We start from the raw sequence: 13,259 nt of genomic DNA, 5'->3' as shown, positions 1-13,259 counted from the left end.
AACAAACATGCATTGAGATTTTGGTTGTACCTTTTCCCCCCTTTTCTCTCTGTTGTGCCTTGTGCATAAATTTTGAAGTCTGGAAGTTTATAACCTACCCAGCTGTAATTCTCAAGGCTGCATGTTCTTGGTATTCTGCCTGCACTTGGTGCTGCAGAGAGAGAGCACTTAACTCAGCTGAGGGCACCGATTTCCTCCCTGTCCCTTCAATCGCCTTGCTTGTCTGTGAAGTGTCAGGGCTCTGACTCTTTCTCTCTCTTTCTCTCCCTTTCTCTTTCTCTCTGTCTCTCCATCTCTTGCAGTATGCAGTACTGGGCCAGGAGGCTGGAGCAGGAGATTGATGGAGTGATGAGGATATTTGGTGGTGTCCAGCAGCTCAGAGGGGTAAGCAGTCTGTCTTTTACCTGTGCTGCCTTCATTGTGGCAATGAATGTTCTCATCTGCAGAAATCATCTGTATGAACACTTGCAGTAAGTCACTCCCACGGCTTGCTCCATGTGCAGGGTCATGGCTGGCTGTGCTTCTGGTTTCTGGTCAATTTGATGCATTTATTGAGTGTGTGGGAGCAAGTGTGGTTTGCATCTGTGAGCCTCTCAGGCTGCATGTCACTGCTATCTGAGCATGTACCAGTGTTGGGGTTTTTTTCTGTATAACACACAGAATGTATCTTAAATCCAACTAACCATTCCTCCAGAGACTGAAGGCAGTTAAATTTGTGTTTTAATTTTAAAGTTCTGTTGACAAAGCAGGAAATGTTCAGAGGATAATTTGACTAGCCCTTGGAAGCTCTATGTTTTTAAATCTACATTGCAGGTAAAACTATAATTCTTGTTTGGCTTCTGTTTCCAAGTGCACAAACCAAAACCCAGTTACTGTTGCTGGCATCTGCCTCCTGCTCCCTGACTTAGCACCAGGGCCTGGGAACAGCAGGCTGCAGGAGTCAGATCTCCTCCTTTCCTGGCAGCAGTGCTCAGGGTTGGGTTAGAGCAGTTACAGAATGGCCTTGTCTTGGTTTATTAGGTGTGTGGATCAAAGGGTCTTTAAGACCTGCCCTATTTCCTCTTCCTAGTAAGATCCTCTTTCCCCTTTCCAGCACTCTTGTGCTGACTAGCTGTCCTGAAACGGAATAGTTTGGAGTTGGAGTTATGGTGTTCATCTAGAGAAAACAGGCTTCACTAGCATGATAAATATGTTGCCCCACAAAAAAGCATGGGGTGTATTTGTGTTTTCTCATGGCAGTGGCATGTTCTTCTCAGATGCCAATGATTTATGGGCCTCTGACTGTCAGTCTTATACTAGTAGCTATACTGGCTTCAACAGAATTGTTTGTGCTTTATACTGTTGGTTATAATCCTCTGTCTAAACACAGAAGTTGAACTGTTTTCTTTTAAATGCATTTTATAATTAGTTTAACTGAAGGCTTGCAAAACTCTTCATGGTTCATCCATTCATTCACATCTGTCTTTGAGCTCTGCAATGGTGTATCTGGGCTTTGCCTGCATTCATTTCCACTGAACTTCAACTGGATTGATAGAAACTTCATGTGTAATGTGAAAAGCATGCACACTGCTTTGGTTTTAACATATTTCTGGTTGTATCCATGCCTTTGTACAATGCAGTTTTGCATGTTGGCAGGACCTTAGAATCAGCCAGGGATGCAGTATTTCCAGGCAGTGTGTAGGCACAAAAGCCAGCATCCTGTTCAGCAGAGCACCTGTGAAAAAACAAAACAAACAAAAACCCCAACAAAACAAAGAAGATCCTGCTACTATATGTCACACATGTCCTCTCTTCCAATTTATTCTTATTAGCTTTGATTTTGCTCCTTTGCATGCTAAGTAGGTATATCATGTAATTTTTTTAATGCCATAATTAGGTAGAAATTACACCTCCAATTTGCCAGCACTTGACTCCTATTGGCCAGTCAGTCAATTATAGGTAAGAGAGCTTCCCACTTTCTCTGTTTAATTCTTCTGATAGATGACAGTGCATCACTTCAATGGATTAATACTGGATAAAATGACTACAGAGGGATTTAAGGAGTGTTTTGAAATCTGTTTTGGAACCTTCTTGTGAAGAGAGGGAGATGTGCACCATTATTGTATCTGGTGAATGCATAAACCTCCTGAAGCCAAGAGATGAGCTGCTGGAAATTCCAATACGCAGCTGTTAAAACACCAGAAAAGACTAGTAGAGGCTGTTTGTGGATCTCCAGAGGGGAACTTGGGATGTGGAGTTCAGGTTTGATTTGTAAAAGGAATATCAAGTGAAAGACACTTAAAGACCACATCCTTTGCTGGTGCAAGCTAGCATAGCTCCACTGGTGTGAAATGGCACTGAGTGCTTCATCTGGGGGAACTCACAGCTGTACTTGCAGGGAGAGTCTTCTTGCCCACTAGTTGCACACAGGCTCACCTGGGCTGCAGTATGGGAGAGATTTAATGTCAGAAGTGGTACTGTGATCCACTCTGAGATATAGATTAAAAAATAAAGAGAAAAAAGCAGCATATTCTGCTGCAAACACAAAATTTAGAAGCTGGCAACTAATTCTCAAGGTTGGGACTCAGTCTGTGCTTCCCTTCTTGTAAAGGGGACTGCCTTGGGGACTGGGCATGACTTGGACTTTGCAGCTCATCTTGCTCCATTGTCATGCTGTCTTGCAACCAGGGTGTAGGTGTTGGTGTCCAGCAGCAACCCACAGAGCTACAGGGTGCCCAGAGCCAGAAGGAGAAGGGAAAATCACTGCCTGAGGAGCAGTGGGAGCTGAAATGTACATCTAGCTGGAAGCAAATCCCACTCACTGGGATTTCTTGGGAGGGTTTATTATTAAGCAAGAATAGGTGCATGTGGGGCAGGAAGGATGAATTAAAAATGGTGAAAGCAGAGCCTTTTTTTTGCCAAAACGTGCTGGTTTTTAGGGCTGCCGTGTTAGTCTGGGACATTCAGAGTGTCAGCAGTTGAGCTTCTGGTATACAGTGCATGGGGAGTGATATTAGAAGGGGAAAAGTGCTCCAGTGTCACTAAAAACAAAACTGATCCTCCTGAATTTGGTGGGGTCTGCCATGCAGGTGCTGGGTCCCACTGCCAGCTCTCATGGGTCTGTGAAACCCATAAACACTGGGGATGGTGCTGTGCCAAAAATTTCTTTCCTTTCCAGCTCAGACCTGCCTATCATAGTGACAGACCAGTAAATAATAATAATACACTCCTCTGAGTGTTGTATAGTTTACTTACGTTGGTTTTTTTTTTCTTGAGTTGTTATTAAAGGATGTGGACGTGTTCTTTGGTTATTGACTGAAATCATATAACTGTTGTGGCATATGAGGCATGAAATGTATTGTCAGAAATATGGTGTCCAGGAACATAACAGTGCTGAATATTTTATCTTGCTGGAGTTCTGCCCACACAAGAATGATTTTTTAACTGTTCAGTCATTTCCTAGAGTTGGGGATCACAACTAGAGTTGGGAACATCACATGCCTCTGTTTCCCTTCTCTGCTGCAGGGTGGACAGGCAGTCATCTCATGTGACCACCTATCTGAATAGGTAGAAAATCCTTAAATAATTTTATCCTAGACTGAGGAATATTACACTAAAAATCCAACTCCCTGACTTCTTTTTCTGCTAGTGACTTATTTTGTGGCTACAGTGGACTCTTCATCACTTTGCAGGACAAGAAAATGTTTGGTTTTGACATTGCCTCCTACACTGCACTCACTTTCTGTTGCTTCCAGAATTTTGACACAAGTGAAACTTGTTAACTTCAGTCACAAGTGGACAAATTTGTTGTGTTACCAGCCTAGATGGTTTCTTCAAGCTGCAAAACTTGCTCCAGGGTAGATTCTGTGGTTGAATGAGACTTCCCGTGCTGGTGCAGCCCTGTCCCCTCCTATCAGTGTCCTGCAGTGCCAGCACTTACAGTAGTACCAATGGCAGCAGAGCCACATGTGCCACTGGGTTTTGTGCCTCGCTGGGCAGCTCCCCTGGATGTTGAGCTAAGCCTCCTTTGCTGGATAACCAGCTGAGGTTGCACGTCTCCTCTGGCTTGTTACCTAAATTGTGGTTCATCCTGTGTCTCCTGAGGTCTGCAGCTAGCTGGTCAGACCATGTGATTGTCCTCCTCCAGTACCTTTTATCTCCGGCTGCCTGTTAATGGGTTTGTTTCTTTGCTGAAAATTATTGAGGAAGCCAAAGCCTTCAGAATGAGAAGAGGAGAAACTAAGTGGTATAAGTGCTGAGCTCCCTTTTCTGCACTGTCTTCCTTTCTGCTCTTCACTCTGGCTCTTTCCTGAGGCTTGCTTCAGGAGCTGGGATGAGCCCTCACCTGGAGGCACAGCACTGTGGTGATGCCACCCTTCCCTCTTGGGCAGACAGGCTTTAGCAGGGGCAGGGGGAGTGGCAGAGCTGGACCCCTGCTGCCTGGTGGGTTGTATGAACAAAGATTCAATTCAGGTAAGCTGGTTTTGTGCCCTCCTGCCTTTTTCTGAAGGAAATAAAGAGATAGTGTCTGGATCTGTCTCATCAGCACATGACTGGAGGATATGGATGCTGCTGGCCTTGGTGGTGAGGAAACACCCAATCCATTAAGGTCCAGATGGCCCCAAACCTGAGCCCAGGGTAGGAAGTGGTGAGCAGTTTGCTGGCAGAGCTTGGCAGGCAGCAAGCAGCTGCAGGAGCTGAGCTTGGTCCTCAGCACGTGTGGCTGCACAGAAAGGAGGATGAGCCCTGGGAAAGGGGAGACTCATGCAGTGCCCTTCAGGCCGCAGCCTGCTGCCCACAAGGGCTTTGCTGAACGTGGCACAGCAGAAGTGGCTGGGCTTGGCCCTTGAGATCAACATCTTGTTTTACTTCAGTGGATTTTTAATTTCTGTCTCTTATTGTTGCTTGTTATCTTGTGCTGTTTTATCAGCTTTGTTTTGCCAGTTTGGCATCTCTGCCTGGCAGAAGTGCTGCTGTTCATTCATCTGGTCTTTTGTAAAAGGGAAGGACAAATCCTGCTAGCCAGGGCTTGGGGCAGAGTGACCAGGATCTCTGCAGGTGTCCCCGCCTGTGTCCCCTTGCAGCATGGCCTGCAACCTGCCTGTCCCTTCTGCTTAGTGCTGCTTCTCTGAGATGTCGCTGCTTCTTTTCAAAGCATGGCCATCCTTAAGGCAAGCACAGGTGAGGAACTGTCGTTGAGCTGTGCACCAATAAGAACTTGGCTTTTAAAATAATGGTGTACTAGGAGGTAGGACTTGTTTTTATCAAAGGAGTTGCCAAGGTTTTCTGTTTCACTTTTTTGACCTGAGGTGACTACTGGAATAATAGTAATGTATCCTAGATATTCCAAGTAGCTGTGGTGTATTACATGATGTTTGATTTGCTCCTTTGTTTTCTCTGGGTATAGAAATTACACCTGATCATTCTGTAAGGCTGGAGAACTTGGAAAGTGTATCTGGGACTTTGAGTAATGCTAGAGTCTGAGCCCCCAGCACAGTGCTCTGCACTCATTGTATGAGGAGCAAGTCTGCTTCCAACGGGCTCTGTCAGATGGACTGGGCATTTACAGAAGGACACTGAAGTGGTCCTTGGATGTGGCAGAGTTTGCAATAAGAGTCTAAGCTTCTGATAATCAATTCAGTACCATAATCCACATTTTGGACTTCCAAACACTGTAACAGAGTGCATCTGGCTGTCTCTTTCTTCTGTGAGGAGTCAGCCTCAGCCTCAGCCTCTGGAGTGGGAGATGAGTGATGCCCAGTATCTGCACTGCACTTGACAGAGTTGAGAGAAGGAGTTTGAGCCCGAAGCTTGGGCAACACACAGCCAGCTGCTTATGCTACAGCAGCCCTGAGTGCCTGGCTGCTTCCAAATGCTGCAAGAGAGAACGGATCTGAGTTTTCCAACAGCTAGTGTCTGTTGGGGGCTGACCAAGAGTATGGACCCAGTGAGATGATGTTTCCAGAGCTCTATGCTCTTGGCTCCCAAGCTCTCACGTATTATCCATCTGATCCTTGCTGTTCCTTTTCCCCTTTTCCCTCCCCCTCTCCCACCAGCATGCACACAGCCTGCTTCCGCACACCAGCGCTGTGCCCTCCCCTGCTCCTCATGTTTGATAAAAGGAAGTGTGTGATGCCAGATAAACACGTTCCTGTTCCAAACTGCTTGGGTTTATTTTAATCTGCCTGGGCCGTTCAGCAGCCTCAGCACTCTGTGCAGCACTGAGTGCAAAGCCAACAGTATGTTATCAAGGAGGAGCATTTAAATGCAGCTTGGTTGGAGAAGGAAGATCCTCTCTCACCTTTTGTATGGGTCAGTGGCTGCCATCCTTAGACCCCTTATGCCCCTCGTCTTACTTCTCACTCCTCTCTACTAGAGCCATATTGCACTGTACTGGGAGATGTCAAGGAAACATATGCTCCAGCTTTTAGTACATTTGCATAATTAGAGTAATGTGTATGAATAATTTATAGCTGTATGTGGCTGCTCAGTGTGTGACGTTAGCACCCCTTGCTAAATCATTTCCAGTGGGTGATGCAGATCCAGCACCAGAGCCATTGTGCCATGCAGTGTGCAGCCTGTCAGCAGATGCAGGAGCCCTGCTTTGGGAGATCAGGGGAAGCACATATATGTGTGTCTATATATTTAGCAGAGAAAAATGGGCTCTTACAGCTGAAGGGAAAGCGCAGGCTAGAAAGTCTGAGAGGCTAAAATGTCTTAGACTCCTAGAATCAAAACTTGTTCCATTTGTGCAGAAGCTGTGAATTAAAATGTTCTGCAACATTTGAAAGCTGAGGCAGGGATTTTTCCAGCAGGATTCAGGTGTGATTAGTTTGTTAGTTTGTGTGCCAGGTTTATGGGGTTTTTCTTAAATGACTTTTTCAGATCATAAAGCTTAGTAGCTTGCAGGGAGGTGGAATAAACATGCCTGTGCTGTGTCTCAAAGTCTGATCTCAATCAGTTGGTCAATAAATAGTAGCAAAGGGTTGCCTGGGCACTGTCTCACTATTTACCAGCTGTTTAGTATGTGAGTTCCCATGCTGGGAAGCCCAGAGTCCCAGGTAGGTTTTTTTTAAAGGAGTGATCCAAGTGCTTGAATTCTGGTATTTCTTCCAGGTATTTTTAGCTTAAACTATATTTGGTCCTTTCCAAATGTTGGCGACACTTGGCTGGAAGGCACTGTGTAAACTGGAATGAAGTGCAAACGTACATTTACAAGCTCGTTAGTATTATCCACTGGGAAACTGAGGCAGGTGGTTAAGCTGAGCAGTTCTATATAAGAAACATGTGGTGCAGCCTGGGCAGTTCTCCATCATGTGTACAGCCAGCAAGTCCTCAGAGGGCCATGTGTTTAGAAGGGTAACAGGCATAGTAATAGTCCTTAAAGCCCTTGCTTTGAACCTTTTCACTTTACAGAATTATTTTCTACAGATAATACACTTTAGCTATTTGGTGAGTTAGCAAAATCAGAAGGGATTGCTGTTGAGTTTTATGCAGTCATTTCTGATTTATATCACTGTCAGTGACAGGGTAAATGAGCCCAGCATTAAACAGACTGATGTTCAGGTTCATGTTCAGTGCACAGCTCTGCACTTCATGTCCCAAAAACATAGCTGATGTACCAAGCCACTCAACTCTCATGTTTGTAAGATCCTCATGAATATTCAGTGAAACTCTTACAACTGATGGTATTGCTATTACACAAGCATGTGAACCCATGGAAATGATGAGATCTTGGTCGATGTTTCTGGAAACCTCCCTCAGCCAAGTTGTCCTGTTTCTGATTGAAGAAGATGGTACACGTCCTCACGTCTGTTCCAGCTTAAATTGTTACCTTCAGGAGCATGGCAAGATCCAAACCAACCCTGCCAGAATGCAGGATGAATAATTAAGTGGAGATCATTAAAGTTTGCCTCCTTAAAAACATACATAGATTATTCTTTAATGGGAAGTTAATTGTTTTATTATTCTCTCCAGATGGTTCTTTTCCTTTACATTCACAGGGGAATTGAAATAGCCTGGGATTCAGTCTCCTGTGAGCAGAGCTGGTAACCATAAATGCAACTCTATCACTGATCAAGATACAAAGCAATAAAATACGTATGTGTATTCCATCATAGTTTTTGATTTAAAAGATTATTTATAGTCTGTAAGAGCCCCCCAACTTGAAATGCTGCAGGCTGTGAAGTTTACCATTTTTCTTCCTGGTAGTTTTGCCAAGCAAACACTTGGTATCAGACACTACTGAATCCTGGTTTTCTTGTGGCTGATCAGTCACTTCCAAATATTGGGCTATGGAGGAGCCCACAACTGACAGAGCTGAAATACCTGATGTACTAAAAGGTTAGAAGAAGGAAGCTGTTGTTAGATATTCCAAGTTATTGTCTGTAGGAAGCAATAAGATGTGTCACTTCTCCTTTGTTCTGTATGTAGAAATGCAGGAAGGCTTGGGAGGGTGGGGAGAACATGGTGGAGGTGGCTCCTCAAGGACACAGTTGCACTTTTTATGTTCTGTGTGGCTTCAGCCTGGTGAATTGCAGCTGCGAGCTTGCATGTTAAGTGGGCATATTTATCGTTTCTCATTACAATACATCACTCTTGACATCTGATGTGAGTAACTTGAATGGGCCCCTTATTTCAAACATCCAGCCATGCTGACCTGTTGGCCTGCAATGATTCTGCTAGCTTTATAGGTGCTTACTTCCTTTTAATTATTTAGAGTTAAAATATTATTGTAAAGGAGGGAGAAAGAGTGGAGTCTGATATTAGAACAGCCTTGTCTTCCTCATTGAAGTCCAGGTGATGTGCTTGTATCAGAGAGCTTTGCTCTCAGACTGAGGACCTGTGCTGTGGTTAGAGCTGTGGTTTGCAGTTGCTTTGTGGAAAGACAGTTCTGGTTTTGGGAAGAACTGCCTCTTGGGACACTCCACATTTTGGTAACCTCCAGCGTTCTGTAGCTTTCCAACACTTGTATCCTTTGCTGCCAGCTTTGATGAAGCTACATAAAATGAGCTTGAACAAACCCATACTCCTTTGTGTCTTAGGGATTAGCCAGGCCATCTCTTATTTTGAGAGGTCATACCCAAAGCAGAGGGAATGAAGGGAGAAAGGAGGATGAACAGGCTAAGGAGGAAACATAGCAGGAAGGTAATGCTTATGGTTATGGATTCTCCTCTCCCTTCTGTTGCTCTTGGGCTGATCAGTGCCAGCTGGTGGTGTAAGTGAAGCATCTCCTCTTTGATATATTTTGGAGAATTTGATTCAGTTTAGGGGATTTATATTTGTATCTAGTCCTTGTGACTTAGTTATTGACTAGGCTGCAGATGCTATTTACTTTTTTTCCTTTTCCAACTGACTGTTCACACCTGTGAGCATCCAGGACATATTTAGTCTGTGTTTGTTCATCACCTTACATAACCAATAACATCATGTTTCTGGACACTGACCATAGTATAAATATTAAATAGTGGGTAAGAGCACAGAAAAATTCTGTCTGAATGAAACATGATGTTTCTCTGTGTGAAGAGATGTACCTGTGAATGAGGGGCACAGCATTTCTACTGGGGCAGTTCTCACAATGTCTGCGTGATGTGCCTTGGCCTGGTAGCAGGATCTAGATGTTTGTATGTGTCAGAGGAGCCGCTCTAGGGATTGTTTAAGCAGTTACATCAGTTATCATCTGTTGGATGCCCAAGCGAAGCCTCTGCTTGTAGCTAGGAGGCAGGGAGCAGATTTTCAGTTCCCTGCTGTGACTGTAAGGCCAGGTAAATAGAGAAGGAGGAGACAGCAGGGGGGTTATGTGACTTGAGAAGCAAAGAAGATTGTAATGGTAAATGTTGGATTGCTTTTAAAAACAAGTAGGTCATTGAAGATACCATGGTCGGTGAACAGAAAAAGAAAGACAGATTTATTTCTTGTTCTTCTAAAGATTTGTTACACTGTAAAGCTCACTTCACTGCTTAGCATGCTGTCTTTTTTAATTTTGGAAGTTCTTTGTTTCTGTTTTTCTCAGTGGTCCAGCAAGGATGACACTGGACCTGAGATTAGGGACTTGGAATCTTCAAAGGAGCCTTGGTTCCCAGTTCCCCTGGGCACTGTGAGTAGGCTGAGATTTACTGTAGTGCTTGTTAGTAACATCAGTTCTTGTTTCTTTTTCCTGCTCTAGCAGGGCTTTGCCTGTGACTCTACAGAGCTCAAGACAAAATGTTTAAAATTCAAACTGTCTTTTGTCTTCTCCCCCTTTTGCAGCATGCTAGCATGCAGGAAGAACATTCTTCTCCATCCCTGCCTTTTGTAGAAGGGGAAGGATGGCTACTTCACATCCAGTAATGATTATTTGACATGAGTTATCTACATGAAGAGAGTATTCATAACATCTCTACAGTGTATGCCTCATTCTAAGTATAAATGCTAGCTTCAGTGTATCCTTAAACTCTCAGTGTCTTGGTGTTCATTGAAAAGGAAATGTAGCATGATAATACTGTGCTTACATCTAGTGCATTTCATGGCTGATTATTAAAATTACTTGCAAACAAGTTTTCTCTCACATCTCAGTACAGAACAGAAGGAAAGCATTGCAGTCTGTTCACTGTAAGTAGGTAAATTGAGGCTTGGGTGAGAGTCCTTATGCTACACAATGGTTTCTGACAGGGATGTGGAGGCAATCTGTGAATCCCAATTCCAAGGCTTATCTTCCAAACATCTTCCTTAGTGACAACTGTTCCGTTTGTCACTTCTGGCTCATTACATCTATTAGTACTGAGCAATGGATCCTAGGAAATACAGGCGAGAGAGACAAACTCAGCTTTGAATTCTCCCTTGGGAAACTTATTTCTGGCATGTTTCACAACTGGCAGCTCCTTGTTTTATATTCCTGGCGTTTAGAAGGTGTTATTTTCTCTTTGGCTCTGGCCTCAGCTCCCTCCCATGACCAGGTGATGTGCTTCATTCCTGCCTCGCCTCGGCTGTTGGTGAGTGTGTGTTTGGAGGGCTGTGCTGCTGATGCAGAGCCTGAGCAGCAGCTGATTGCCAGCTTTCCCTCCTTCTTAGATGTCTGCTAGCTCTCAAACGACATTTTGAGGTGCCTGAAGCGTTCTGTAGAAGAAAATTAATTGGTTTTGACAAACCACAGCAGTCCCTTGGGTGCCCGGGAGTGCAACATTTATTGAAACCAGGCAGGAAATCAAAACGCTCTCGTGTTCATTCACCTCCAGTGCAGCTGTATTTAAAAAAAAATAAAAAAATCCTTAAACTTCCTCTGGATTTTTCACTCTGACATTTGGATCATCCACTAACTTTCTAATAAAACCTCCTCCTTGTTTTAAAAGAGAGTTTAGTGGTCATGAAAGATGCCAGTATGACAGCCCAGGGAGTAGATGGTCTCTGTTTACCCACACAGCAAATGCAGCATCAGGGCAAATGTACTTGCCATTGCGTTTTCACCTTGACCTGTAGCATCCCAGAGGAGGGCAGGGAATCGCAGTTTTTTGGCACTTCTAGCCTTGGCCTGTCTGCTTACACAACTGGGTAAGGAATCAGGCTTCTCCCGCTGTTGCAAAACAGTATTAAGGAAGGATTTTTCCTCACAGCTGTAGGTACAACAGCTTTAATGCAAACCTCAAACTGAAAGCACTCTGCTAGCAGAAACAATCTCCTAGCCCCACTCTTCCACGAGTCTGGCCTGTCTTCCTAACATATTTGTTACAATATGATTCATTTCTAAAACATATGCTGATACCCAGTACCAGTTAACAACCATTGTAGCTGGCAGAAGATACCTGTCTATGGAAGGTGTGCATACCCCTGGTGGTGGCTGTGCCTGCAGCCATGTGGGTGGGTGCCTGGCTTGGGATCACTGACCTGCTCTGCACAGACTTCCCGATGGGAATCATAAAGTTACCATCAAGTTAGAATTAACGTTGGTTCAGCTTTAAAAAAAATAACCAGTTCTCTGTTTGGCTCTGAAGGCAAGTCTGGGAAATGAGAGTAGCAGCTTGTAAGAAAAGTAAGTTACTGCCCAGGCACAGTCACAAGGCAGGGTTGGTTGGTTTGGGTTTGATATGGGGTGTCCACCTGTTAGCCTGCAAAGTGCTGTGGGATTTTTGGACTTGATAGGGAGGTGGAATCTTTTTAAAGGTCTTTTGCTGTCCATGGGCATCCCTTGGAATGGTGTTAAGAAGGAAACATGCTTTTAGCCTGTAGGATTAGGATTATCACAGGTCCTAGCCTCATGGACTGGAAAGAATACTGGAGCCACTGGAAAGGACTGGGGAAAGGGTTCACAGACTACATGCTGGAGTTGTTTAGCCCCTCCAGGAACCTTACTGCAACAGATTTTGGGGGGGCTAGCAGTCTTTTTCCTGTTGTCTGTCACAACAAGTCTTTTATAGGCATGGTAGGGCTGAGCACTCTGAATACAGTAAATGAGGATCTGGGGGAAGCTGTGTTAGGCAGAGAGTCCTTGTGTGTGTTCTTAGCAATCACAAGAGCCAAACAGAGGTGGGACAGCAGGAGACAAAAGCAGACTTGCCTCAAGACTGTCAGTGTGGTCAGGAACCCTGGAGGTGGACTCAAGCTCCTACTAATTGCAGGGAGGCAGAGACAGGGAAGCAATGAGGTCAGAGGAGACATTGCTTCTGAAGTCTTGCTGTGAATTGGCTCTTCACAGTCACCACTTGCAGAGACAGAGCAGAGGTGCTTGGTGTATGTGAAAGGGACAGATGGGAGACCAGCCTCTCAGTAGGTCCTTGAGGCAAAGCAGGTAACATGACTGCAGCAGTGGGTGGAGGAGTGTGAACGGCTGCTCCTGCGTCATGGTGAGACAGGGAGAACTCCTTCAGCAATTAATTACCACAGCTGGGAAGCTGAGCCCAAAGCTAAAGGTGATCTGCAGTTGTACCAGCAGAGATGCACACAGGCCGTATTTTTCTGGCTTGGGACCTAGCTGGGGGCTTGTCTTGGCAGGTGGTTGTTCATAATTAGTTTTCAGAAGCAGTGCAGTATCTTGTAGAATAACTTGTAGAAGCATTGCCTTAGAAGTCCAGTCATGTGGGAAGCCTAAGAGGGGCTCATCAGTGGTCCTAAAAGCAGCTTTGGCAGGTCTGGGTACTGCAGGAGAAACACTTGCACACGTAGGACTGCACCATCCCACCTGCCTGATGGGAGATCCCATGGAGGGAGATAAATGGGCACCAGTACTCAGGAGGAGGGTCAGAGTGTGAATGCTCATATGGATACGAGTGGTTGTAGTTTGCACTAGAAGCAACTGTGTCCTGAGTGCT

The 13,259-nt window shown here is 44.8% G+C and overlaps 1 protein-coding gene across 6 annotated transcripts in view; it reads left to right on the top strand.

The window, feature by feature from the left end:
* CACNA2D2 (calcium voltage-gated channel auxiliary subunit alpha2delta 2) overlaps positions 1–13,259 on the top strand; it is a 201,495-nt gene that overhangs the window by 23,561 nt on the left and 164,675 nt on the right. For all 6 annotated transcript variants that reach the window (XM_051627527.1, XM_051627526.1, XM_051627528.1 and 3 more), the window contains exon 2: positions 303–384. In XM_051627527.1, the coding sequence (XP_051483487.1) occupies positions 303–384 (82 nt within the window). The remainder of the gene's footprint in view (positions 1–302; positions 385–13,259) is intronic.

Source organism: Apus apus, chromosome 9, assembly GCF_020740795.1.
Source record: "Apus apus isolate bApuApu2 chromosome 9, bApuApu2.pri.cur, whole genome shotgun sequence".
NCBI lineage: Eukaryota > Metazoa > Chordata > Aves > Apodiformes > Apodidae > Apus > Apus apus.
The sequence above is the reverse complement of the archived record's forward strand: the minus strand, read 5'-3'. Positions and strand labels throughout refer to the sequence as shown.